Source organism: Zeus faber, assembly GCF_960531495.2.
Source record: "Zeus faber genome assembly, chromosome: 11".
In the NCBI taxonomy this organism is placed as follows: Eukaryota; Metazoa; Chordata; class Actinopteri; order Zeiformes; family Zeidae; genus Zeus; species Zeus faber.
This window is the reverse complement of record NC_137205.1, coordinates 33,071,896-33,099,417: the sequence shown is the minus strand read 5'-3', so window position 1 is coordinate 33,099,417 and position 27,522 is coordinate 33,071,896. Positions and strand designations below refer to the sequence as shown.

The 27,522-nt window shown below is 48.7% G+C and overlaps 2 protein-coding genes across 2 annotated transcripts; one reads left to right on the top strand and one right to left on the bottom strand.

The window, feature by feature from the left end:
- Positions 1-151: 151 nt before the first annotated feature.
- Positions 152-11,548, bottom strand: wnt9b (wingless-type MMTV integration site family, member 9B; the record flags this gene model as incomplete). Its single annotated transcript, XM_080010155.1, has 5 exons — positions 152-601; positions 2,536-2,801; positions 6,249-6,499; positions 8,551-8,694; positions 11,484-11,548. The coding sequence occupies 5 exons, from the start codon at positions 11,546-11,548 to the stop codon at positions 152-154; spliced, it is 1,176 nt and encodes a 391-aa protein (XP_079866281.1).
- On the top strand, positions 10,337-15,322 carry arf2a (ARF GTPase 2a). The gene is made up of 5 exons (XM_080009301.1): positions 10,337-10,462; positions 12,297-12,452; positions 13,624-13,734; positions 13,887-14,011; positions 14,100-15,322. The coding sequence occupies exons 2-5, from the start codon at positions 12,305-12,307 to the stop codon at positions 14,259-14,261; spliced, it is 546 nt and encodes a 181-aa protein (XP_079865427.1). The 5' UTR covers positions 10,337-10,462; positions 12,297-12,304; the 3' UTR covers positions 14,262-15,322.
- Positions 15,323-27,522: the final 12,200 nt, after the last annotated feature.

Sequence of the window (27,522 nt, the reverse complement as noted above, 5' to 3'; positions counted from 1 at the left end):
TGAATATCTCAAACTCAGCGAAGCAGCTTCACAGGACGCTTGGTTGGGCCACGGTGGCGAGTGGAGGGAAAGTTCCGCTGGGAGGAACGCCATCAGACCAAAGCCATAAAACCTTTCCACCGCATCCTGGACCCTGGCGCAGGTACAGAGGCTATGCCTTCTTGCAGGTGTAGACCTCCTCCTCACGGACGCAGGTCTGGCACTCCACGTGGCAGCACCAGCGCACCTGGCAGTTGCAGGACAGGCTGCTGAGGCGCATGGCGGTGTTGTAGCCTCGCCCACAGCACAGGGCGTGGCAGCTGGTGTCCTTAGCACAGGCACGGCCCGCCGTGCCCGGCGAGTAGCGGGATGGCCGGCAGAAGCTGGGCGAGTCCTCCAGAGACACCAGGTCCGTGGGCCGCGGGCGACGTGGCCCCGTCAGCTCCGTCTCCCCCGTGGCGGCGTTGGTGGCACTCAGCGCGCGCACCGCCGTGTCGTAGCGGAACTTGAGGAGACGGCCGGTGTCGTGGAACGGAGAAAGCTGCTTCCAGCAGGTCCGCACCGCACAGGAACCAGAAACACCGTGACACTTACAGGTTGTCTTCAGGCCGCTCTTCACCGCCTACATGAGATACCAATGGATGTATTTAAAAGAAACATTTACAGGAACGCCAGATTGTTTTTCAACTTCGGCCTTTTCAAAGATCATTGACATCATTTATAACCTTTACAACTGAACGTCCAATGGGCAAATGGTTACCACTTCAATCTGCTTTTGGGACGCAGTTCTACGTGTCTTAGTATTTTTTCATGTTTTGAATAACAGTAATATGACATTTTATTTCAAACGTTCACCACAGTATATCCACAGCAGGTTGCCAATGGGAAGCAATGCAACTTCCTGTTTCTAGTCTCTTAGGTTACCTATAGCATGTAGCCAAAAGAGTTGATTTGTGTAAAAAGGTGAATAAAACCCTGAAAAAAAAAAATACACAGTTTCTCATCTGAACGTTTTTTCAAAAGGTTGATTGAATGTTAACTTTGCTGAGCGTTCCTCAGCTGGAAAACTAACATGGAATGACCACGCCCGTTCCTCAGCTGGAAAACTGACATGGAATGACCACGCCCATTCCTCAGCTGGAAAACAAGGACATGGAATGACCACGCCCGTTCCTCAGCTGGAAAACAAGGACATGGAATGACCACGCCCGTTCCTCAGCTGGAAAACAAGGACATGGAATGACCACGCCCGTTTCTCAGCTGGAAAACAAGGACATGGAATGACCACGCCCATTCCTCAGCTGGAAAACAAGGACATGGAATGACCACGCCCGTTCCTCAGTGAACGTCTTTCACTTTGCAAACTGGGTGACCAGATGGGGGTGGGAGTGGTGGGGGTGATACATCACCTTCCTCTTATATCAGAGGCCTATCACAGCTTCCTGCGGGGGGGGGGTACTATCACAGCTTCCTGCGGGGGGGGGGGTTGTTGGAACTCGCTGCGTCTGGAGCCTCGAGCGACGGAGATGAACGGAGCAGACGCAGGAATCTCAGCGTGTTTGTACAGAGCAGCAGGTAGAGGAGGACGCTCTGTTCCTTCCCTTCATTCCTTCCCTTCATTCCTTCCCTTCATTCCTTCCCTTCGTTCCGTTTGTTTGGCTGTGACTCGTCAAGTCAAAGGGTCTGCAGTGAACAGTCAACAAGGTTGACTGCAAATGTGGGAAATCTCCCTCCTCCTCCTGTTCCTCCTGTTCCTCCTCCTCCTCCTCCTCCTCCTCATTCCTCATTCCAAATAATCATTATGGGATTGATGGATCTGTTGCCTCCTGAGACAGCAGACGTGTGTTTGCGTCACGTGGATCTGACTCAGCGGCCATTTTGTTTTCCTGAACTGAAGTGGAACCAGCGACGCTTCTCCAGTGGAATGCAGCGTGAGGCTGGGCCCAGCGGGGGGCCAGAGGCAGGTCATGGAGCTGGGGGGGTCGAAAGGGGGCCCCCACCCTGTGCAGGTATGAGGCCCCCGGGGCCCAAGGGTGTCAGCACTGAGGGATGGGGGTGGTGGTTTATCTAAGATGAGATCGAAGGCTTGACCCCCCCCCTGCCTCATCATGCTGCGGGGGGGAAAACCCTCCATGTAGCGCAGGAGCTTTTCACCAAGATTTATCACACCTGGAACACCTGGCTGCCAGTGCCCCCCCCATATCTCCCCTCAACACACCTCCTCACACCTCCACCCCCCCCTCCTCACCCTTCCTCCTCACCCCCTCCCATCTGCCCACCCCCCCCTCCTCACCCCACCCTATTTGCCCCACCCCCCTCCTCACCCCATCCTATCTGCCCACCCCCCCTCACCCCACCCTATCTGCCCACCCACCCACCTCCCCTCACCCCACCCTATTTGCCCCACCCCCCCTTTTTTTTTTGCCCCACAATTTATCGATAGTATATTGATATTGCAGTATTACAATAAGCAGAATCATAGACGATACGTCGACTCATACGATCCGTGACCAGCTCTACGGTCCTCTACGTTCCTTTACGTTAGTGTCTTCTCACCCGGATTCCCACGTTAATGTTGTGGGCGTCGACCTGCGCCCTCAAGTCCTTGCTCGCCCTCTTCTGGCCGAGGAACTTCTTGAGGAACTTGGTGCTGTACTTGAGGTTGTCCCCGCAGACGCCCCACTGCCAGGCCTCGCGGTGCTGCAGGCCGGGCGACTCGTCGCAGGTGCAGCGCTCCATGCGACCCGAGCTGCAGGCTTTGGCCAGCGCATGCGACAGCGCCGCCGACGACACCGCCAGCAGGAAGGCCGTCTCCTTAAAACCTGAAGGACGAGCGGGAGCGGCCATTTTGATTCAGGAAAACACAACATGAGACGCTTCTGGTGAAGGAGTATTGGATTACATTACATTACATTACATTTAGTCATTGATCAGACGCTTTTATCCAAAGCGACTTACAGTTGTTCAAACACCGACGGACGCAGCCATCAGGAGCAATTAGGGGTTAAGTGTCTTGCTCAAGACACTACAGCATGCTAGCAGGAGGAGCCTGGGATCCAACCAGCAACCTTTAGATCACTAGACCACCAGCTCTACTGCCTGAGCTACCATCCCCATCTCATCCCCATCATCCCTGGATCTTATCTTAGATACCTATTACTTTATCAAATATCTGCATTTCTCTGACAGTTGTGTTTTAATGCTTTAAATATATTTAACAGGAATATTTATATAGTTTTACTTAAATACAAATGTCAGTGTGGTACTTTTACTCAAATCATTATTAACATTTTCAACACATTATAATTTTCAGTCTTTCAGGGTGAAACTTGTAACAGCGTGTTGCTTCCTGCAGTGTGCTAACCCTCCCTGAGCCTGCCATGCTGTGCGCTTGGAGCCGTCTGAGGATATTTAGACACAATTAGTTCTCCGCAGACCCACCGCAGACCCTCTGTAGACCCTCACCAGACCCTCTGCAAACCTTCTGCAGACCCTCTGTAGACCCTCACCGGACCCTCACCAGACCCTCTGCAGACCCTCATCAGATCCTCCACAAACCCTCACCAGACCCTCTGCAGACCCTCACCAGACCCTCACCAGACCCTCCCCAGACCCTCCGTAGAACCTCACCAGACCCTCACCAGACCCTCCGCAGACCCTCGGTAGACCCTCACCAGACCCTCTGCAGACCCTCACCAGACCCTCACCAGACCCTACGTAGACCCTCACCAGACCCTCTGCAGACTCTCTGTAGACCCTCACCAGACCCTCTGCAGACCATCTGCAGACCCTCTGTAGACCCTCACCGGACCCTCACCAGACCCTCTGCAGAACCTCATCAGACCCTCCCCAGACCCTCCGCAGACCCTCCGCAGACCCTCTGTACACCCTCACTAGACCCTAACCAGACGCTCTGCAGACCCTCTGTAGACCCTCACCAGACCCTCTGCAGACTCTCTGCAGACCCTCTGCAGACCCTCCACAGACCCTCCGCAGACCCTCCACAGACCCTCACTAGACCCTCCACAGACCCTCTGTAGCCCCTCTGCAGACTCTCTGTAGACCTTCTGTAGACCCTCACCGGACCCTCACCCGACCCTCTGCAGACCATCTGCAGACCCTCCACAGACCCTCCGCAGACCCTCTGTAGACCCTCACCAGACCCTCACCAGACCCTCTGTAGACCCTCTGTAGACCCTCACCAGACCCTCACCAGACCCTCCTCACACCCTCTGCAGACCTTCACCAGACCCTTCACAGACCCTCTGCAGACTCTCACCAGACCCTCACCAGACCCTCACCAGACCCTCTGCAGACCCTCATCAGACCCTCCCCAGACCCTCCCCAGACCCTCCGCAAACCCTCCGCAGACCCTCTGTAGACCCTCACTAGACCCTAACCAGACGCTCTGCAGACCCTCTGTAGACCCTCACCAGACCCTCTGCAGACTCTCCACAGACCCTCTGCAGACCCTCCAAAGACCCTCCGCAGACCCTCACTAGACCCTCCACAGACCCTCTGTAGCCCCTCTGCAGACTCTCTGTAGACTTTCTGTAGACCCTCACCGGACCCTCACCAGACCCTCTGCAGACCCTCATCAGACCCTCCCCAGACCCTCCGCAGACCCTCCGCAGACCCTCTGTACACCCTCACTAGACCCTAACCAGACGCTCTGCAGACCCTCTGTAGACCCTCTGCAGACCCTCATCAGACCCTCCCCAGACCCTCCGCAAACCCTCCGCAGACCCTCCACAGACCCTCACTAGACCCTCCACAGACCCTCTGTAGCCCCTCTGCAGACTCTCTGTAGACCTTCTGTAGACCCTCACCGGTCCCTCACCCGACCCTCTGCAGACCATCTGCAGACCCTCCACAGACCCTCCGCAGACCCTCTGTAGACCCTCACCAGACCCTCACCAGACCCTCTGTAGACCCTCACCAGACCCTCACCAGACCCTCACCAGACCCTCCTCACACCCTCTGCAGACCTTCACCAGACCCTTCACAGACCCTCTGCAGACTCTCACCAGACCCTCACCAGACCCTCACCAGACCCTCTGCAGACCCTCATCAGACCCTCCCCAGACCCTCCGCAGACCCTCCGCAAACCCTCCGCAGACCCTCTGTAGACCCTCACTAGACCCTAACCAGACGCTCTGCAGACCCTCTGTAGACCCTCACCAGACCCTCTGCAGACTCTCCGCAGACCCTCTGCAGACCCTCCACAGACCCTCCGCAGACCCTCACTAGACCCTCCACAGACCCTCTGTAGCCCCTCTGCAGACTCTCTGTAGACCTTCTGTAGACCCTCACCGGACCCTCACCAGACCCTCTGCAGACCATCTGCAGACCCTCCACAGACCCTCCGCAGACCCTCTGTAGACCCTCACCAGACCCTCACCAGACCCTCTGCAGACCCTCAACAAACCCTCTGCAGACCCCCCTCACACCCTCTGCAGACCTTCACCAGACCCTTCACAGACCCTCTGCAGACCCTCCGCAGACTCTCACCAGACCCTCACCAGACCCTCACCAGACACTCCGCAGACCCTCATCAGACCCTCTGTAGACCCTCTGTAGACCCTCACCAGACCCTCTGCAGACCCACAGTAGACCCTCTGCAGACTCTCCGCAGACGCTCCACAGACCCTCCGCAGATCCTCACCAGACCCTCCGCAGACTCTCCGTAGACCCTCACCAGACGCTCTGCAGACCCTGTGTAGACCCTCTGGAGAGTCTCTGTAGACCCTCCGCAGACCCTCCGTAGACCCTCACCAGACGCTCTGCAGACCCCCTGCAGACCCTCTGTAGACCCTCTGTAGACTCTCTGTAGACCCTCACCAGACCCTCTGCAGATCCTCACTGTGTCTTGCTGAGCCACGACCTTTCCAGTATGAATCTATCTTATTGAAATAGATAAGGACTAAATGTGTTTTGAGGCAGGGAGACGTGTTCTCAGAGGAAGGATCCTTTAACAAAAGCAAAATGAGCTTCAAGTAAACTACTTGTCTATTTATTTTATTTTTTTAAAGGGTCACTGTCCAGTTTAATGAGTTTTTGGTGCATATCTGAGCCTGTAATCTGGTGCTCTTATAGATTTTAGGGTCTAATACCTGCAAATACCCCCTGCGGTATTTTTAATGAAGGAATATTCAAGATACTAGTGCATGTACAACTCAACCCACTGAGTGTAGAGTCTTGGACAAAGATTTTTTTTTTCCTCATATTCAGATGGAATCTGCAGTACTATGTGTAGTACTATACTCTACCTCTCTTGAGCAGCCCTCCCCGGCCATCCAGGCTGCAGTTCCAGCGTTCGTTCCTGAACTGGTAGCGGCACTCCAGAAGGCTGAGCCGCACCGACTCCCGCAGCGTCTCAGCCAGACCCGGCTCCCGGCGGCAGAACCTCTTCTGGCGCCGGGTCAGAGCCATCTGCTCACACTGCTTCAGGTGGAGCTTCCCCGAGGGTGCGTCGCCAGACAGGGGCCCGAGGAGGACCAGGGGCTCCCGGCCCATCAGCCTGAGGGAAACATCATCACTACAGGTTGAATAAATACTGCCTTAAACAGAAAAGTAGAACTACAAACACCAGAGTCATATATACGGAAATACTAAAAGTAGGAGAACTAAACAGAGAGAGAGAGTCCCTGACCCGTCATCCTGAAAGAAAACACAAATATACTGTATTTACTGCATTAATACAACTTTATCCAAACTGATAAAAGAAAGGAAGAACTGCAGCCATCCAATGCTCACACCTAGTTTACACCTAGTTTGCTGCAAATACTAAAATATAAAAAAAACACTATTCTCAATTTCTCACATTCTAAAAAAGTGTTTGATAAGTGTGTAATGAAAATGTGTGATGTATAAGTGTGAGATAAGTGTGTGATAAAAAGTGTGTGATAAATACATGTGATGTATGAGTGTGATATATAGGTGTGAGATAAGTGTGAGATAAGTGTGTGATAAGTGTGTGATAAGCGTGTGATAAGTGTGAGATAAGTGTATGATAAGTGTGTGATAAGTGTGATATATAAATGTGAATAAAATATGTGTGATAAATATGTGTGAGATAAGTGTTTGATAAGTGTGTGATATATAAGTGTGATAAAAAGTGTGTGATAAATAAGTGTGATTTAAATGTTGGATAAGTGTGTGATAAATACGTGTGATAAAAAATAGTCATAAACAAGTATGCGATAAGTGTGTGATATATAAGTGTGTGATAAATAAGTGTGATAAATAAGTATGAGATAAGTGTGTGATATAAAAGTGTGTAATATAAAAGTGTGTAATAAATAAATGGGATAAAAAAGTTTGTAATAAATAAGTGTGATATGTAAGTGTGTGATAAGTGCACACACTTATATAAGTGCACTTATATACACTTATATACACATATATAAGTGTGTGATAAATAAGTGTGATTAAAAATGTGTGTGATGTATAAGTGTGAGATAAGTGTGTGATAAGTGTGTGATCAATAAGTGTGATAAATAAGTGTGATGAATAATTGTGTGATAAGTGTGAGATAAGTGTGTGATAAATAAGTGTGTGATCAATAGGTGAGATAAATAAGTGTGATGAATAATTGTGTGATAAACGTGAGATAAGTGTGTGATATATAAGTGTGTGATCAATAGGTGTGATAAATAAGTGTGATGAATAATTGTGTGATAAGTGTGAGATAAGTGTGTGATAAATAAGTGTGTGATCAATAGGTGAGATAAATAAGTGTGATGAATAATTGTGTGATAAACGTGAGATAAGTGTGTGATATATAAGTGTGTGATCAATAGGTGTGATAAATAAGTGTGATGAATAATTGTGTGATAAGTGTGAGATAAGTGTGATATATAAGTGTGTGATCAATAGGTGTGATAAATAAGTGTGATGAATAATTGTGTGATAAGTGTGAGATAAGTGTGTGATAAGTGTGTGATATATAAATGTGTGATAAATAAGTGTGATAAATAAGTGTAACGAATAATTGTGTGATAAGTGTATAAGTGTGTGATATATAAGTGTGCGATAAATAATTGTGATAAATAAGTGTGATATATAAGTGTGATAAATATGTATGATAAATAAGTGTGACATATACGTATGTGATAAGTATGTGATAAATATATGTGATAAATAAGTATGATAAATAAGTGTGATATACAAGTGTGTTATAAATGTGTGATAAATAAGTGTGCTATGAGTATGTGATAAGTGTGTGATAAGTAAGTGTGCCATAAAGGAGTGACAAACATGTGTGATAAATCTGTGTGATATATAAGAGTGATACATATTTGTGATAAATAAGTGTGATATATAAGAGTGATAAATATGCGTGATGAATAAGTGTGATGTCTTGGTGTGTTAAAAGTATCTGATAAATAAGTTCGTTATAAGTATGTGATAAGTGTGTGCTAAAAAAGTGTGATCTATCAGAGTGATAAATATGTGTGATAAATATGTGTGATACATAAGAGTGATTAATATGTGTGATTAATATGTGTGATAAATATGTGTGATACATAAGAGTGATAAATATGTGTGATATATAAGTGTGTGACTGACCCGAAGTAGGCGGCGGCGTGCGGCAGCAGGAAGCAGAGCGCACAGAGCCGCATGGTGGCGGAGCGACGCTGCTCTTCATGGTTCTGAGTCTGGGGCTCCTGGAGGGAGAGGCTCTTTAAGGGGGGGACGCAGACCTGCTGTCCCCTGGAGGGGGAGGCCCCTGGAGGGGAGCAGCACCCATTGGATCCCTCCCTCCTGCTTCACCTGGACTGCTTCTGTTTAAATTCCATGGGATCATTTTTTAATGAAACTCCCATATTCAATACTTGATCTTGCTTTATGACTTTATATCACACAACTACTCCATTCTGCATGTGCTCCTCCGCTGCTCCCATTGATGGTGGCGGGGTCCACCACCCGCAAGAAGTAAAAGGCCCCGTGGTGAATTAAAGCAGCATAGATATGGAACAAAAACACAAAGTGGCTGAGAAAAAAAATCAAACAAATCAGTTGATCAGAGGAAGGAAAGTGATGAAGAGTGAAGATGAGGAGAAAGGTTAGGGACAAGTTCTGGAAAATGTTTTATTTTAAAATGAAACCACCAAATGAAAGTTTCCTGGTTAAATTAGTTAGATAAAAAAAAAATATTGAAATAGTGAAGGACCATTGTCATGGCTGTTGTCTCTTTTTACAGTTTTCCTTATCCGTCCATGACAATTTAACGCACTTTGCGTTTCGGTGAGTCATATAAACTGCAATGCAGCGCCATCTTGTGGGCACATCTGTGACGTCATGCCTGGAATATGATGGCGGGCCAGACCGAAATAAAGTCATTTTGTACCTGGGCCCTCAATATAAAACAAGTCCATGAATATAAACTATTAGTTTAAGAAAGTCGTCCACCATTTGCTAACTTCTTCAACTCATTGATGATTATGAATTTAAATACCTCTTCACTCAATTTAAGTATCATTATAACATTTTAAAAACAAAGTCCCTGATATGGAATTGAACTAAACTGCCTGAAATTTTCGTTATGATGAATTGTCAGATTCGTCATAATTATTCATCAAAAGTATTAAATTTAAAGATTTATTGAGCATTTTAAAAACACTAATTACTCAGTATTTGTAAAAAATAAACTATTGGCGACATTGAGTTTAACTGTACTGCCCTGCATAGAGACAACTGGTATCAAACGTTGTATTATTGTTTTTCAGCGTAAATTGGGACTATACTGTCAAAGAGAAAATCTTTTTATTTCGCCAATAAATTAAACTAAGTACCACATGGCCAAAAGAAATTGAGATAGAACACGTGAGATTAATCAAGAAATGATTTAAACAAAGGCAGAGATACGGGTTGCCAGGTGACATCAGACTGCTGCCAGGTGACGTCAGACATAATATAATATAATAAGCTAATAATATAATAAGATAATAATAATAATAATGATAACAATAATAAGTATTATAATTATTAATATTATTAGCATTTTTAGTATTGTCATTATTATCATATTATTATCAATAAAATAATAAGCAGTAAGCAGCGCACAGTGATTGGTTGAGTGTACCCGGAAGTGCCCTCAAACAGTGGTGACGTTCGAGTCAACCAGAAGTTGGGTTAAAATGAAGGGCGGGTCTAATGTCTGTCCGGTTGCTGTGATTGGTCAGAGGCTGTGCCTGTCACCCGTAGGATGACGCGACCTTGATCAATTCATGAAATTGATTAACGATAGTGATATATATATATATATATATATATATACACATATAGATCTTTACTAATTTGACCCTAGATGTTGTGTTTCTGTATTTTTGTGAATTTCTATACTAAAAAAAACCAAAAACGAACAAAAAATTAAACAATGACAAAAGTATCGCAACCATTAGAAAAAAACCGATGACGCGGCCTCTAGACGCCATTTTATTGTCGTAGAGGAGCCGGAGGGAGAGCGGGACGCATTACGGTAAAATGTCCTTAAATGTCCTTAAACGGGTCCGAGCACCGTCCGTCCGTCGGCGTGTTGACCGGAAAAGTCTGTTTTCTGTCCGTCACTTATTCAGCACTTTGTCGAGATGGCGTCGGTTCCGTTAGCTTAGCTTAGCTGTGTCCCGGTCTGAACGGACAGCCTTGATTCCGCTTGAAAGTGTTGATGTGGGGTGTGCGGGGGTGGAGACCCCCTCTATCCACACCGCCAGCACCGGCGGCTCATCCCGACACCGTCTGGTTCCAGGGAATAATGATGTTGTGGCGATAGTTTCAGCCGCAAGCCTGACGCCACCCCAGCCGGAGCGGGCTGGCGGCTAGGGAAGTGCTCCTGCCAGGCTAACCCGCTTAACTGCTGGTCTCTGTACACGTTTGGGCTCCGCCGTCAACCACTGTGTTCACCCGCAACACGTGTGGATCAACCAACACAGGTGCTAGTGACTGAACCCTTCAGTCAGCGGTGTGTACCGAGCGGGCTATGTCCGTCGAAATGGAACGGGAGCCGCGGTGAGGGGAAGCAGGATCCCCGTGTTACCGCGGGGAGGAACCGGCTCGTCGAGCACCTTTCTCGGCCTGTGAGACGGAAGCTTCGCTCTCCAGGGCGAGGGACGCGCTGAACGTCAGACCATACAAGTGTGGTTGTGGTGCTGTTTGGGTTCCCGGGGGATGTTGTGCTGGGTGGTGTCAGCTCTTCCCAAAGTGTTTCTGTCTCTGTCCAAACGATTGTGAAAATGTTTAATTTATGGAGAAATAATATCAAGCATTGTTAAAAAGATCACATATTACTATGATAAGGAGTTTCTGAAAATACAGCGTTTTATTATTAAATGAAAATGAATGGGCAGTATTACTAAATGGCGTTTGAATAATAATTGCAGCGGTATCGTGGAACATTTAAAAGTCGTTTTGGAGCTTTGTTCATTGTCAAGCATTCCCATCTCCCCTCCCCTGGAATGTGCGAGCTTGTCGGTGCCTGAACGCCGCCTGTCCACCTCCCAAACCCTGCCCTGCTCGGCTTCATAACTCCTGCAAGTGGCACCACATCCGTGTCGCTCTGGAGATGCATGTTTACTGTGTTCAGTGGATCCAATACCAGCCTGACGTGACTTGTATTATGTGATGTTCCAAACGGACTGAATTCAAAGATAAAGTTCACTACAGACGAAGAAGGAAAACCTGGAATGTCTTATTGGATTTATGTTTCTACATTTTCCAGCCTCCAGGGCCATATCCTTTGTGAAAGGAGCGTGTCACTCACTTTGACATTTCCGACTGGGATCCTCCTTATGGCTTTTTATCAGTTTGATAAATGGGAATCGGTCAGTCCAGAAAATATGTGAACCAGTCAGTAATGGGTAGGAATTTAGCTTGTAAGGCAGTATTCTTCTAATGCCATTGTAAGGGAAATGATGTGACGGTGACATTCCACAGTAGTAATTACAACTTATTGCAAACGGTTATTATTTGGAAAACATTGCTAAAATATATTGAATGTCTTGGCCACTGGTTTTAACAGCAGCGTTCCAGAATCTAAAGCCCATTGCATTATTTCAGGTCTTCACCCTGGAACTCTGCATTGTCTTGATGTGCAGTGAAATAAATTCCTGGAGAAGGAGGATGGTGTAAAATTGTTCTGGCTGCATTATTCATCAAATCTTTCTGTTTTCACTTCGAAGTGAAGGGTAAAAAAAAAAGTCATTGTATTGTTTTCCAGTGTTTTTAAATGGAATAGAGGGGCAGCATGAACGTGTTCAGACTGAGCTGTAGAGGAGCGTGGCTCAGCCTCTGAAACCCTGACCTCTGTTCCGCTCTAGACTCTGTGATGGGGGGCGTGTTTTCCGATTTGTTCAAGAGTTTGTTTGGGAAGAAGGAGATGAGGATCCTGATGGTGGGCCTGGACGCCGCCGGGAAGACCACCATCCTCTACAAGCTCAAACTGGGGGAGATCGTCACCACCATCCCCACCATTGGTGAGGCTGCTTCCCAACAGGCTTCCAGCGTCTCTTCAGTTCGCTTTTACAACGATTAGGCTCTTAAAGTGATGAATCTTTGATTAGGAAAATCAGCATGATAATAACAACATTAACATTGTTACATTTCTGATGTTTGAATCCGGAAACCGACCGTTGAAGCTGATGCTTACCTTTAATGTACCTGTTCCCAGTGAACCAACTGACTTTCTACGCTGGTTGGGCCAGTTATTTCAACACACTCCAAAAAAAGAGTCATAATCGCCAGTTGTTAATCCTTTCCTAAAATGTATAAAATAATCGACCTTTCCCATAAATATACTTAATTTAATGTCATGTGTGCTTCAACACCACACCAACCCTCTCAAACAAAGCAGACTATACTTCACCCGCCAACAATGTCTCTTGAGCTTTACCATGCTCCACCACTAATCTGGGTGGAGGTTGTGCAACATTTGTTTTAATCTCCATTTTGAAGTAGACTACATAATAATAATAATAATAATAATAATAATGACTGATTTGGATTTGACTGAGAAGGACCCGTTCAGAGTGTGTACCTGATGAATATTCACCACTCGTTCAGTAAACCAAGCAGCTCCTTGCTCCTTGTCTGGACTTTCTCACTTTTCCTACGGATCAATAAAGTCATTACTGTGGAATATGTGACTCATTTAAACAGTTGTTGCCACATTATTCTCCTGCCCTGATTATGTCAAATGTCTGGAAAGGATTTTTTGTCTTTGTTTTTCCGGTCAAACCGCACAGTGGTGCCCGCTTAAATAAGCTTTTTTTTGGGTTTATGTTATTGTATTTCATCCAAAGTTGACAATTGATATTTGGATTTTGGAAAATAAAACCTGCTCCACCTTTGCGCGCCTCTCTCAGAGAAACAGTTCCTCATCGGCACCGCCCTTCCACCCCTCCGACTAAAACACCCCCCTCCCCCCCAAGACGAGGCGATAACGCCGATCGATTCGATTATTTGGCGACGATCGATCGGCAGCAAACATGTGATGAGCGGCCCCGCGCTACTTCATACTCGCCCTCATACTCATCTGTGCAGAGAGGTGAAGATCCTGCTTCTAGCTCAGCTTGTGTCAGTCATGGTGGGATGTGCTGCTCCTGGGACGGCCATGTTGTTTCAGTGCTGATGCTGTGTTGTGTGCAGGCTTCAACGTGGAGACGGTGGAGTACAAGAACATCAGCTTCACGGTTTGGGACGTGGGCGGTCAGGACAAGATCCGACCGCTGTGGAGGCACTACTTCCAGAACACACAAGGTGCAGCTGCTCTGCTGACTGATAACTGAAACTGATAATGGAACACTTGCATTAAAAAATACAAATGACATAAGGTTTGTGGTTTGCCGTTAGAAAACATACAAGTGTGTAGTTCTGACCGCCCCGCCCTGCCACGCCCTGCCACGCCCCAGGTCTGATCTTCGTGGTGGACAGTAACGACAGGGAGCGAGTGAACGAAGCCAAGGACGAGCTCAACCGGATGCTGGGGGAGGACGAGCTGCGGGGCGCCGTGCTGCTGGTGTTCGCCAACAAGCAGGTGGGTGAGCTGCTGTTTTAAATGAAGCTGAGGTTGAATCCCATCTCTGTGCGCTGACCCTCAACCCCACCCCCAACCCCACCCCCAGGACCTGCCCAACGCCATGAACGCTGCAGAGATCACAGACAAACTGGCACTGCACTCCCTGCGGCACCGCAACTGGTACATCCAGGCCACCTGCGCCACCAGCGGAGACGGGCTCTACGAGGGTCTGGACTGGCTCTCCATCCAACTGAAGAATGCCAAGTGATCGTGTGTGTGTGTGTGTGTGTGTGTGTGTGTGTGTGTGTGTGTGTGTGTGTGTGTGTGTGTGTGTGTGTGTGTGTGTGTGTGTGTGTGTGTGTGTGTGTGTGTGTGTGTGTGTGTGTGTGTGTGGGTTCATGATATTTGGGAGTGGGAGCAGCCCTGCGGTGCCTTTTCAACCCCGTCACCTCCTCGTTCCCTTGGAAACGCTCCATCACCACCCCCAACAGCTTTATCTCTGCCCACATCTCCACCAGCCGGAGAAACTGGAAGTTCCCTGCTTTTTTTTCGACACCATTTGATGTGTTTATAAATGTAGGTGATGAAACCTGCATCAGCCTCAGCTGGATGATAATGATGATATTAATAATAAGAAAAAAGTTGTTCCATCCTGGACTTTGATAAAGTTGTGATTCTCAGCAGAGCAGGACATGGAGCCGTCGCATTCAGCTGTTTGGTTTCTGCTTCCTTGATGGCGGGTGGGGTTACTGGTGGTGCAGGTAGTGTCGGGCAGCTGCTCCTGCTCCGACTCCTCTGCTTCCGTGTTATTTCTGTCCGGTCGCTCGGGGTTGAACTCTTAAGGGCTGGAGGCGGGGCATCGTACTGTATCCACGGCAACCCTCCTACGCCGTTGCCATGGAAACACACCAGCAGACAGTTACAATGTGAAAAGTTTTCTTTACACGCAGTGCAGCCCTGGAAAGCACACGGTACCATACAGATACTAGACATTGACCTCTGACCTTTGGCTCTGGTGTATTTTATTTCTTTTTCAAAGTATAATCATGTCTTCTGGTCTTCTGGCCTTCCTCCTTTGGGGTTCCCTGCGGGCGTCGTGTCGGGTGTTTCCAGTCTTCAGCGTGTACACCAACCTCTGGAAATGTATTTTAACTTAAAATGTCATTTCGTCGCCCTGGTGAAGCTTTATTTTCTGAGATCGTTTCATACGGAGTGTGTGTGTTTTGTTTTTCTGAGTTTCCTGTTTTTGTTTTAGCTTTTTTTTTTTTTTTAATTCTCATCTGGTAACATCTGATAAATGCACTATAATAAAGAGATCTCTATTCCACATGCAGTGCTCTGTGTCCTCAATAAAGATGATGTGGAACTAACACTATGCTGTTCATACATGTTCTCAAAGCTTTAGTCAACATGGTGGAGTGGTGTCACAACACACAGTGCATGGCAGCTTGCCGCGTATGGCAGCTCACAGTGTCCATGCTGACCCCTGTCCACCCCTGAAAGCACCTACAATAGACACCTGAGCGTCGAGATACGTTATGGGAAGAAGACAAGCTGGCGGAGTCAGTGTAATGCTCTGGACATGTTATGTAATGTTCCGCTGGGAAACACCGGGTCCTGGCGTCATGTGGATGTTACTTGGACACGTAGCACCGACCTAAACATTGTTGGGCGGGGCAGAGCTGTTTTTCTGGCCCAAGGGGAACCTGGAGCTGGTTTTAATCATGTGGCTGATCGGTGTTTAACTGGTGCTGATATTTCCCTCAGGGAAAGTGAAGCTGCTTGCAAAGACCTTTTTTGTTAAAGCGGTTTAAATATCAAAAATATATACTTAATGACATGTTTTGAATGCATGTATGAATATATGCATATTTAATGATGAATAAACAAACATGATTGAAATGAATATTTCAATCATGTATATTTATTCAGAGGCCTATGTATGTATGATGTAGGGATGGTAGCTCAGGCGGTAGAGCTGGTGGTCTAGTCATCCAAAGGTCGCTGGTTGGATCCCAGGCTCCTCCTGCTAGCATGCTGTAGTGTCCTTGAGCAAGACACTTAACCCCTAATTGCTCCTGATGGCTGCGTCCGTCGGTGTTTGAATAATTGTAAGTTGCTTTGGATAAAAGCGTCTGATCAATGACTAAATGTATTGAGAGATCTCTCCCACTCTGCACGTGTTGCTCGCTGCACTGCAATGTGTCACCATCACCACTAGGAGGCCACATGTACTTTATACTGTCATGACCCTCCTCAGGCCATGAGCTCCACCCTGATGGACCTGGAGAACCTGCACCTGAGGTTCTGGGATGACCCTGACCCCACAGGCAGGTGTTGAAGAGAGTGCCCAATACAGACTGCGGAGGGGCCCATCTGGGCCCCGGGTGGAGGTGAGGGACAGGAAAGAAAAGGAAGGTGGAGGGGGGGTGGGTGGGTGTCATGATGGTGGCTCTGAGCGGCTGTAGGGGGGCAATGATGATGGGTTGATTGGGGTGATACAGTGAGTATATATACTGTATGTGTGTATATATATATATATACTGTATACATATACACACTCCCTCCATCCTCTCCATGAACTCAACACTCTCTCTCTCTCTCTCTCTCTCTCTTCCTTCTTCAGAACTGAGTCGTTCACTTCCTGTGTTGAGTGTAAAAGGTCCAACTCCCTTTCTGGTTCTGTTCGCCTTGTTGAGTCCTTGACCCTTGACCCGGTCCGTTCGCTGCTTTCTGCACTAATTCAATCCCCACTCCCCCCGGGGACCAATCAAGTTGTATCTTTTCTCAGTTCTCTCATTTTGACAGAAACCATCGACTTCCTGGATCATTAGTTGGTTTCTTGGTTCCTGGATGATGTCCAACCTCTGGCTCCCGGTCCACTTTGTGTCCGGCTGACAGCACGAGGAGGCTGTTGCCAGGATACCAGGCATCACTGAGCAGCCCTCCCTCCCTGTGGTGTTGCTCTCCCCCCCTTCCTCTCTCTCTCTCTGTTTCACCTTCCTCTCTCTCTCTCTCTCTCTCTCTGTTTCACCTTCCTCTCTCTCTCTCTCTCTCTGTTTCACCTTCCTCTCTCTCTCTCTCTCTCTGTTTCACCTTCCTCTCTCTTTCTCTCTCTCTGTTTCACCTTCCTCTCTCTCTCTCTCTCTCTGTTTCACCTTCCTCTCTCTCTCTCTGTTTCACCTTCCTCTCTCTCTCTCTCTCTCTGTTTCACCTTCCTCTCTCTCTCTCTCTCTGTTTCACCTTCCTCTCTCTCTCTCTCTCTCTGTTTCACCTTCCTCTCTCTCTCTCTCTCTCTGTTTCACCTTCCTCTCTCTCTCTCTGTTTCACCTTCCTCTCTCTCTCTCTGTTTCACCTTCCTCTCTCTCTCTCTCTCTCTCTCTCTCTGTTTCACCTTCCTCTCTCTCTCTCTCTCTCTCTCTCTGTTTCACCTTCCTCTCCCTCTTTCTCTCGCTGTGGTTGTTGCCCCGACAGCATCATCCTTCCATCCCTCCTCATTAATAGTAAGCGCTGGGGGGCATCGCTCCCTGGACCCCCCTGATTAGCATGCAGCCTGATGCCTACACCTTTAAGAGAGAGAGAGAGAGAAAGAGGGGGGAGAGAGGGAAGGGGAGATTGAGGGTGGGATAGAGGGAGAGGGGGGAGAGAGGGAGGAGATGGGAATTTCTCATCAGCTAATTTCTTGGTTCATTCTAACCCTCCCTGTGTTGAGTCTCCTAAGACCCGTACTGCTGAGGAATACAACCCTCTCCCTCTCTCTCTCCCCTCTCCCCCTCCTCTCTTGCCCCCCCCTCTCTCTCCCTCTCTCTCTCCCCTCTCCCCCTCCTCTCTTGCCCCCCCCTCTCTCTCTCCCTCGCTCTCTCTCCCTCTCTCTCCCCTCTCCCCCTCCTCTCTTGCTCCCCCCTCCCTCTCTCTCTCCCTCCCCAACCCTTCCTCTCCCTCCCTCCCCCACCCTCCCTCTCTCTCCCTCCCCCACCCTCCCTGCCTCATCTCCTTCTCTCTCTCGCTCCCTCTCTTGCAGTGCTGTCAGGAGCTGGACCACGGCAGTGGAGGAGCGACAGAACACCACAGAGACAAAGGGACGGAAGACTGAGGGAAGAGAAGCGTGCAAAGCCAGCTTGGACAGAAGGAGACTCCACCCTCCGTGCAGCAGAAGAGAAGAGGAGAAAGAGGAGGAAGAGAAGGAAGAGGAGGTGGAGAAGCAGGAGGACCAGGAACGGCCATCGCTCTGAGCTGCAGCTCCCTGTCGCAGCATGGGAAATGCACCATCTCAAGGCAGGTCACCGCTCCGCGTGCATGCTAATGTGGCAGGTGCTGCTCCACCGTCCGAGCAGCTGGGGGTGACGGGTGGAGCCGGGGGGTGGAGGGCTGACGGTGGTCGTCAGGTGGAAGCTGGGAGCGTAGAGGAGCCGTTTGGGCGTGGGATCGCACGAGGAGTGACGGGGTGGAGGCAGGTTGTGTTGAGGTGGCAGGAAAAAGGGGTGTGGTGGCTGGTGGGGCAGATGGAGAAGGTGGTGCACGTGCATGTGTGTCTGTGTGTGTGAGAGAGTGTGAGAGAGAGAGAGAGAAAGAAAGAGAGAGAGACAGTGTGTGTGTGTGTGTGTGTGTGTGTGTGTAGGTGTGTAGGTGTGTGTGTGTGTAGGTGTGTGTGTGTGTGTGTAGGTGTGTGTGTGTGTGTGTGTGTGTAGGTGTGTAGGTGTGTGTGTGTGTGTGTAGGTGTGTGTGTGTGTGTGTGTAGGTGTGTGTGTGTGTGTGTGTGTATAGGTGTGTGTGTGTGTGTGTGTGTGTGTGACAGACATCTGTGGCGGTGAAGATTGTGAAGGTGCGTTTGGTGTTTCATGGAAACCTGCTGCACACATCTGAGATGCTTCCTGGAAAATGTGAGGAGTGAGAGAGGGATGATCGATGTAGAAGAAAGGCTGATGGAGAGAGAGAGAGAGAGTAGAGTCTGAAACAAACCTGGGGTGGGGGTGGGGAACAAGAGAGCATGAATGGGTTCATCTCTCTCTCTCTCTCTTGCTTCTCTTTAGGAAGAGAGCACTCGTATGCTAGAAATACAGCTTGTCTGGGAGGTGTCTGATCAGAAAGACCCCGAAGGATCATGGGTAAGGCAGGGAGGCGTGGAAGGAGCCTGGTGGTGGGGTGCTTCTTGTGTGCCTCCTGGGCGGGTTGGCTTCTGCCCTTCCCCTCACCCTGGGAATGACTGGCTGGTGGGATGGAGTGATGGAATGATAGGAGGTTTGAGGGGACTGTTCGAACAGCTCCGTGGCCCCAGACCAGGAGCCGACATGATTCTGTCAGCGATGCAGTCGTACGTCGGGGTCGTGACCGCGGTGCTTGAAAGTTTAGCAAGGCTTCCTAAAATGGTCCGGGGGCCCCCAAGGGTCCTTCCAGAGATTCCAGGGGTTCCCCGTCAGAATGATTACTCGTTAACCTTGATCATTCTTTCTCCACTGTTATCTCCCAAACTAGAGTAGAGACACCACATCACATCCCACGACCGACTGAGGGTCTGCTCGGATGAGATCAAAATCTGATCAAAAGGGGCCCATGTGCATCAAACCGAGTCCGGTTGTGGAAATATTGAGAATCACAGCTTTAATGTCAGTTCATCACGTTAACGTTTCAGTTACTACAGTCCTCGGCCGCAGCGTCTACTTTGCAGGGACTGGAACTGAGCTTTTTGTTTCCAGTGAACCTTCCTTGATCCTCACACCACCAGCGCTAACTGTTGGCGCTCCACCTACGCCTGCCGCGGTGTTTCACAAGCAGGGCCACTGTTTGCATGAACTGCAGCGGAACGGTCCCGGCCTTCCTGGGAGCGCTCCGCGGTCCGTTTGGCCGCCGGTTGTGGTGGTTCTGTGATAAACCCGTTGCAGAGCAGCACCAATATAGACTCGTTGGATAAACCCTGAAGAATAGTACGGAAATAGATTACCCGAGTCAAGATGTAAGCCCAGTGTTAGCCCGACTGTGAGCTAATGCCCGTCCTGGCGCTGCCTTTGTGCCGAGAGAGTGGCTCCCAAGCGCCTTACAGTGTTTCAGCCGTTGTGTTGGGCTTAGGGTTTACAGTCTATTAACACACACATCTGCCTTCTCTCAACCCCGCCTTCCTCTCGGGGGGTGGACCCGGTGCACCTTGTCTTGGAGGTCTAGTGTTCCGGAGGACGCTGCCGGTACATTGGGGCGATGCTAAACACAGTGGCAGAAGAGAGATGAACCCTCTCTGGGAGACGTGGACACAGCCTGGTCCAACAGCACGATGGTTGGTTCTGGCAAAGATAAAAGCCAGAGAGCAGCTGGGGAGCGGGCGAGGTGTTGTGTTGGTTACGTGCATCCTTATCCAGCCTTATTTTGTTACTCTCCTATTACTTGTTCATTTCCATCACATTATCCAAGTACAATAACTGCGCTGGATTCATCTTGGTGGCATCAGTGCAGAGATATTACCAACTAATGTGGTGTTAGTGCGCGCTGACAAGTCTGATCCCAGAACAGCGGCAACACCTGTTTAGTGCCAAAGGACGGCGCAGGACGCTGGATTAAACCTGACAGATTTTTTGAAAAAAAAATGCTGCAGAGCATTAAAAATACATTTAACCCCAGCAGGTGATGGTGCAAGCATGTTGGGTGATGGTGCACCTGCTTCCTTACTCGGTTCGCGCCTCACAAAGCCCAGCCATGCTGGCGTCTGATTGGTGGGCGATGATGCAACGTTTCACTGAGGAAGCGCTGCTGTTTACGTTGAGGGCATTTCCAACATAGCAGACCCCACCGGGAATAGCTGCCTGTGCCTCGATGTGGAGATATTACAGTCATTCCGCCTAATGAAATTTGAACAAGATATGCAACAATCCACCCATTGTTGCGGTGACAAGCTTGCATTAAAAGTGTTTCTGCCATGGTCCCGGCCGTGGAGCTTCTCCTCATGTTGGGTTTGATCCGGGATGTGTCCCTCTCTCAGCGTGGCGTAACTGTTCCAGGGTTTGTCTTTGAGTGGACAGGGAGCCTGCACGCCTCCGGTGGCGGGGCCCCGGGGACATTAAGGGCATCGTGGGAAGAGAATGATGAAGGTGCAGTTCATCGGTAGCAAATTACACTTTCGACAGTAGGGACGGCTCTAATATTCCGACCGGCTGAATTTTCCCCTGTCACCTGTGTGATTTCAGTTTCCTTCGTATGGTCACTGGTAGTCCTTAAAGGTCGTAAATAAATCAAGGGTTTCAATAATTCATACATTTGGCAAATATCTCTGCTTGAGATTTGTCCGTCTCGATGCAAATCATTTGTTTTCAAAGGAAATTTCTGTTTTTTACTGAATGTGCCATCAAATGATTTGTTTTTGTTTATGTAATTGAAAATCCAATTTAATTTAAAATCAAGTTGCTGATCCCATGTTGCTTTATCTTGGGTGTAATGTGATTATACACCATCTAATGGTGTTTATTTAATTCTAGCATCAACGACTTCCTTCCATTCCGTTTTCTGAAAGAGCTGCAGCAGCAGCAGCAGCAGCAGCAGCAGCAGCAGCAGCAGCAGCAGCAGCAGCAGCAGCAACTGATTGAGGATGAGTGGTTCCAGTGCGACCGGCCCGCGTCCTGAAGCCTTGTTTTCGTGACCGTCACCGCGGCTCGGATCCCGGTGCCATCACCGCCGTTGTTTAAGCCCCGAGAGGCGACGCAGCCGGGATGTGGAGTCAAGGGCTGAAGCAATTACAGCCATTAAGCACACAAGGTTACTGCCACTAACCTGGACGAAAAACCCACCTTCGGCTCTAACTCCCTGCAGACTCGAGCAATGATGAGTAAATGCTTTATTCAAGAAAAATAATCAATACAAGTCCATCAACTTGAGAGACCCCATTTTAACCAAATCCACCATGACTGCACCTGTTATCTGCACCTGTTAATCTGCTGACGGATTTCTTCCTTTCCAGCACAGATGGTGATCATCTCGACTGTGTCCTGTTTCTGTTTGTGTGAAATTGTACTTTTGGGGCTTTGACCAGATGAACAGGAGCCCGGTGTTGAAAGCTTTCACACCAGGCCCAGTCAGTGTGGCACGGTTATCTGATCTCTGCCTGTTCCCCAGAAGCCACGCTGGGTACAATTTACCTGTTGGAAACTGAAGATTATAACATCTATTGATTATTGGGAATTTCTTTCATCGGGAACTTTAGTGTGAGTGGAATTCCCAAGGCAACGGTTCCGAAGGCAACGGCAACACCATATGGATCTCCACAGCGAAGAGAGAGAAGAAACTTGAAGGTAAAATCAAAGCTGGTGCCCTGTTTTACGCTGCGTTCAATAACAACTTCAATGACTTTGACTGTAACTTCAATGACACCTTGTTCAGACAGGTGCTTCTATTCTCTTGAGTCATATTTTAAGTGTTTTCCTTGTTTTGTTTTTTTCATGCCACACACCTCCTGGTGGCACATGGGATTTAATATCTAAATATGAAATATCGTGCACCTGCACAATAGTCATACACCAGACTGATCCATCCACAGAATCCACTTATTTGGTGGTCAAAGAAAGTCAATCCTGTTTTCTCTTGAGTTCCTGGTCTTCTTTTCCTCATGTCTCCATATGGACTAAACACCCCCTGCACAGCCTGACCACTCAGGGTTATTGGATGTCTGTCAAATGGCTCCAAGCACAAGTAGGAAATTCTTACACTTTTGGTAAGCGTCTGAAAACGCAACATCAGAGACGTGAAACCAGCCTCGGCCTTGGGAAACAAACATCAACTCCAACACACTTCCTATTGGTTCAGCCGGGCTATTCAAAGCTAATTTCGCCTCTTGGAACTGGGCTGACAGCCACGGGCTGCACCTGGAGCTTTGACCCGAACTGGAAGTGGGCTGAGCGCTTGGCGCCGCCTGAGCCGCGTCCAGTACAAATAGGTTACCCACCACTGGCTCCACGCAGGTCCCGCGGTGGAGGGCTGCAGGTGGAACCGAGCGGAGCGTTGGCTTCCAGGCCGGGCGGGGCGCGGAGCGGGGCGGCCTGGCCATCATCTGATCCCCCGGCGGACGGCAACAAAGTGGAGCAGATCTGGTGAAACACATACAGCCACGCCCATGAGACCATCTATGACACGGTGGGACACGGCTTCCGGTCTAGCATAAGATTAGAAATGTCACGAAATTGTCTTTCACGGTTTCCTGACTTTGTTTGTTGTGTGGAAGGAGGGTGGTGTTGTACCTTGAACGGAGGAGCTCCGGTTTGGATTGAATCTCTATTAGCGCTGCTCGTTCTTTTATTATCATTGTACTTTGAAATCAGGGTTGCAGAAGGCTTCCTGCAGACATGGTTGATGAAGACGTTGGACATCTCTGTTTCCTTCCTTCCTCTGTCATGGCTTCTTCTCCTTCCTTCCTGAGAGGGTGGTGCTGTGGGAGATAAGCTGCCTTACTGGACACAACATCTGTATCTCCATATATATTTCTGTCTCTCTCTCAGCTGATGTGCCTTTAGAGTTAATGTGGACCCGGGAGAGACAGATTTATCAATATCCCAAATGTCAGACGGCACAAAGACGAGCCGCTTTGCCGGAAAACAGGGTCCGATGTTCTGTCCATCCCGGTGAATCCTGAGACCTCTGTTCCTGGACTCTATTCCTCCTGTTCATTTCAGACTCTGCGGTTTTGTTTCTTTTCAGGGGATTGAGGTTCGTTGATCATTTTACTGCAAGCTGTTTATGTACCGTAAAAAGCTCCATGCAGGTTTGAACCTTGTGGCTTGTGGCTCACTGATTCCTCCAGTAGGAGCTCCTCTTCTCCCAAGGAATCCGGTTCCCATGGCAGCAGCTGCTAATATGCAGTAATATACCACCACCTGATACACGGCGCTGCAGCCAAGACCGAGGGGCGGTTTATAGAAACCACTTCCCTGTCGTTGTGTGTGCGAATCCTGCGGATGACCAAGCTGCCGTGAACCATTAGAGCAGCGAGCGTGAGAAGGTCAGAGCGCTCGCTGCCGCTCAGACATTTCTTTGTTCCGCACTCTGTGTCTTCCCATCGATTTGCATCTCAGCAGCCTTGGCATCTGAGGCATTAAGGCAAACACAGAGATCTTAATAAACATTAACCAAGATGGCAGCGTGCAGAGTCTCCCAGAGGAAGAGGAGTTGCTTTGGTGCTGATGGTGGGGAAGAGGGAAGGAGGAATGTCTCAGGGGTGGAGGAATCCTAACAGTATGTGGTGGTGTAGTGGGCGACACAAACGCCAAATGTAGTTGCACAGGTGCACTTCTAAGTTGTTCTTTTGTAAAAGACAATCCTAGACATAGCATATTACACAGTATTTACCCTCAATATGTGCAGCCCGGCCGCCCTGGAAGGGGGATCCCTCCTTCTCAGGGTTTCTTCCACTTTTCCTTTCCTTGCCACGAGGGGGTTAAGACGAGGGCGCACCGTTGGTTTCCATGTGGAGCTGGTGAAGCCCTTGGACACCATAGCGGGATGAAGGGCTTTAGAAATAAACCAGACGTGACTTGATGATCCAATGGCAGGATTTTGGGAACATCAATGATCTTGATTAGCCAATCACAAACTAACTCCATGGAGTCCAAGCCATAGCATAGCTATTTTTATATTGGACTATTAAAATGCGAAGGGATTGGTTATGTTATTCTGTCTGAAAAAATATCCAAATCAAACTACTCTAGAGTGGTCGGTTAAAAGTCGTTATTCGGTTGCCGACAAATTGTATTGGAACTTGTTTTTCGCGAAACACAAGACCTAAGGGATTTCTTTCTGCTTTTCCGGCGATGTGTTTGTCTGGGAAGGGATCGTTCCAGCCCTGAAACTGTGTTTCCTCCATATTGAACTGGCTGGTGGTGCAGCGCTGGTGGTGCAGCGCTGGTGGTGCAGCGCTGGCGGCACAGCTGTTGTCAAGTCACCAGTCATAGTTGAAGAAGAAGAAGTCATCCTGAGTTGTTCCACCTTGCTCAATAACCTCCAGAGCTTTGCAGACTCTTGGTTATTTCATAACAAGTAAATCTATCCTGTCTTTTCCTTTGCAAATGCAAAGTATAAATGCAACATTTAACTCTAGTGCTACGACACGACAGCCCCACCTACATTTAAAGCTAAATAGACGACAAGCATTTACATTTCATTTGTGCGCTCACACTCACGTTGGCAGGAATGCAGGGTGCCGGGCGGCTGTGATCCTCCTGTGGTTACTAGGGAACAAGGAGCAGCAGGAGCAGGAGGAGCTGGAGGAGCTGGAGGAGCTGGAGGAGCTGGAGGAGCTGGACCACCACCAAACTTTTCAAACTGCTTTCATTTGTTTTATTTTCAAATCTATATAATTTTCTAAGTGTTCACATTTGACACACATCACATTTGAATCCATTGATTTTAAGTTAAAAACACAAACATACAACCCAAAAAGTGTGTTTTACTAAATGGATTTTGTGAGTCCTACACCCATGAGTCCTCCACCCATGATTCCTACACCCATGAGCCCTGGACCCGGAGGATCAAGGAGCTGTCTTGTTGAACAGTCGCTTCACAGCTACAGAACCTGTCTGTCTGTCTGTCTCTCTCTCTCTCTGTAATTGAACATTTTGCTAAACCTTTGTCTGTTTAGTGCTTGACATCATGGAGCTCCTGCTGTGTTTCCAGGAGGGTGGTGGTGTGTCTCAGCCTCCACCCTGGGGAGGGAGGGGTTAACGTCCTGCATGGACTCATCGATCTTTCTGCAGCAGTTTGCAAAAGCAGGTGCAGCCTCTTCTCTAAGCCTGGTCCAGTCAGGTAGCACCAAGGTGTTGGGCTGTATCCAAAACATTGTCATATTGATATTTTGTTTGGAGTTATGCAACCGACAGGTACAAGAATCATCTGTGGCTCTGCGGCGTCGCTCCACCTCCTACGCTCCGGCGGCTGCGTTGCCGCTCTGAGGCTGAATGCGATGGCTTTGCGGACGAGTCTTCGACCCCCCGCACCGAGGCCGAGTGGCCGGTGGCATTAAAACACCGGATCCTCTCAGCCTCTCCGCCTCCGTCTGGGAGGAGAGGCTCTGGAGCCGCTCCGTCAGGAAGACGCTGCAGCCAGGAACAGAACAGGTGCCACTTGGACTCGCTGCTTCTGCACTGGTTCCGTCTTCTGGGTGTTGGTGGAATTCCAGATACAGATAAAGAGAGAGATGGAGGAGTCACAGTTGGTTACGAGTCCTCCGTCTGTTCCCGGCTTGCTTTTCTGTCCCCATCCGCTGCCAGGTTGTGGGTGGTGCAGCCCCGCCTCACGACGACGGCAACCTGACGCTGGTGGAAAAATCTGTCGTCCCTCCGTTCTGGAGGAGAGTAGAGGGACAGTGGAGTGGAGGCAAACAAAGAGTAGAGGTGGAGGAGAGGGACGTAATGACGGTGGAGGTAGTGTGGAGTGGAGGGACACAGAGGTGGAGCAGACTTCCTTTTTCTGTCAAAGCAGCAAATGATACAGAAGCTTAAAAACACTCACTCAGATGTTATAAAACACAAAGTATCAGAACACACACACACACACACACGCACTGAAACACACACACACACACACGGTGAAACACACACACACACGGTGAAACACACACACACACACGGTGAAACACACACACACACACAGTGAAACACACACACGGTGAAACACACACACACAGTGAAACACACACACGGTGAAACACACACACGGTGAAACACACACACACACACAGTGAAACACACACACACACACATGCGTCAACGCATTAGAAATTGTTCACAAACTTCGCTGTTTTGGCACTTTGCTGTTAAACCTGTCAGTGTGTGTGTGTGTGTGTGTGTGTGTGTGTGTGTTCAGTGTGTGTGTGTGTGTGTGTTTCAGTGTGTGTGTGTGTGTGTGTGTTTCAGTGTGTGTGTGTGTGTGTGTGTGTGTGTGTGTGTGTGTGTGTTTCACTGTGTGTGTGTGTGTGTTTCAGTGTGTGTGTGTTTGTGTGTGTGTGTGTGTGTGTTTCAGTGTGTGTGTGTGTGTGTGTGTGTGTGTGTGTGTGTGTGTGTTCAGTGTGTGTGTGTGTGTGTGTGTGTGTGTGTGTTTCAGTGTGTGTGTGTGTGTGTGTGTTTCAGTGTGTGTGTGTGTGTGTGTGTGTGTGTTTCAGTGTGTGTGTGTGTGTGTGTGTTTCAGTGTGTGTGTGTGTGTGTGTGTTTCAGTGTGTGTTTCAGTGTGTGTGTTTTAGTGTGTGTGTGTGTGTGTGTTTCATTGTGTGTGTGTGTGTGTGTGTGTGTGTGTGTGAGTGTGTGTGTGAGTGTGTGTGTGTGTGTGTGTGTTTCATTGTGTGTGTGTGTGTGTGTGTTTCAGTGTGTGTGTGTGTGTGTGTCGGTGTGTTTCAGTGTGTGTGTGTGTGTGTGTGTTTTAGTGTGTGTGTGTGTGTGTGTTTCATTGTGTGTGTGTGTGAGTGTGTGTGTGTGAGTGTGTGTGTGTGTTTCAGTGTGTGTGTGTGTGTGTGTGTGTGTTTCATTGTGTGTGTGTGTGTGTATGATCAGGGTGGAGCTGATGATGATCTAGTG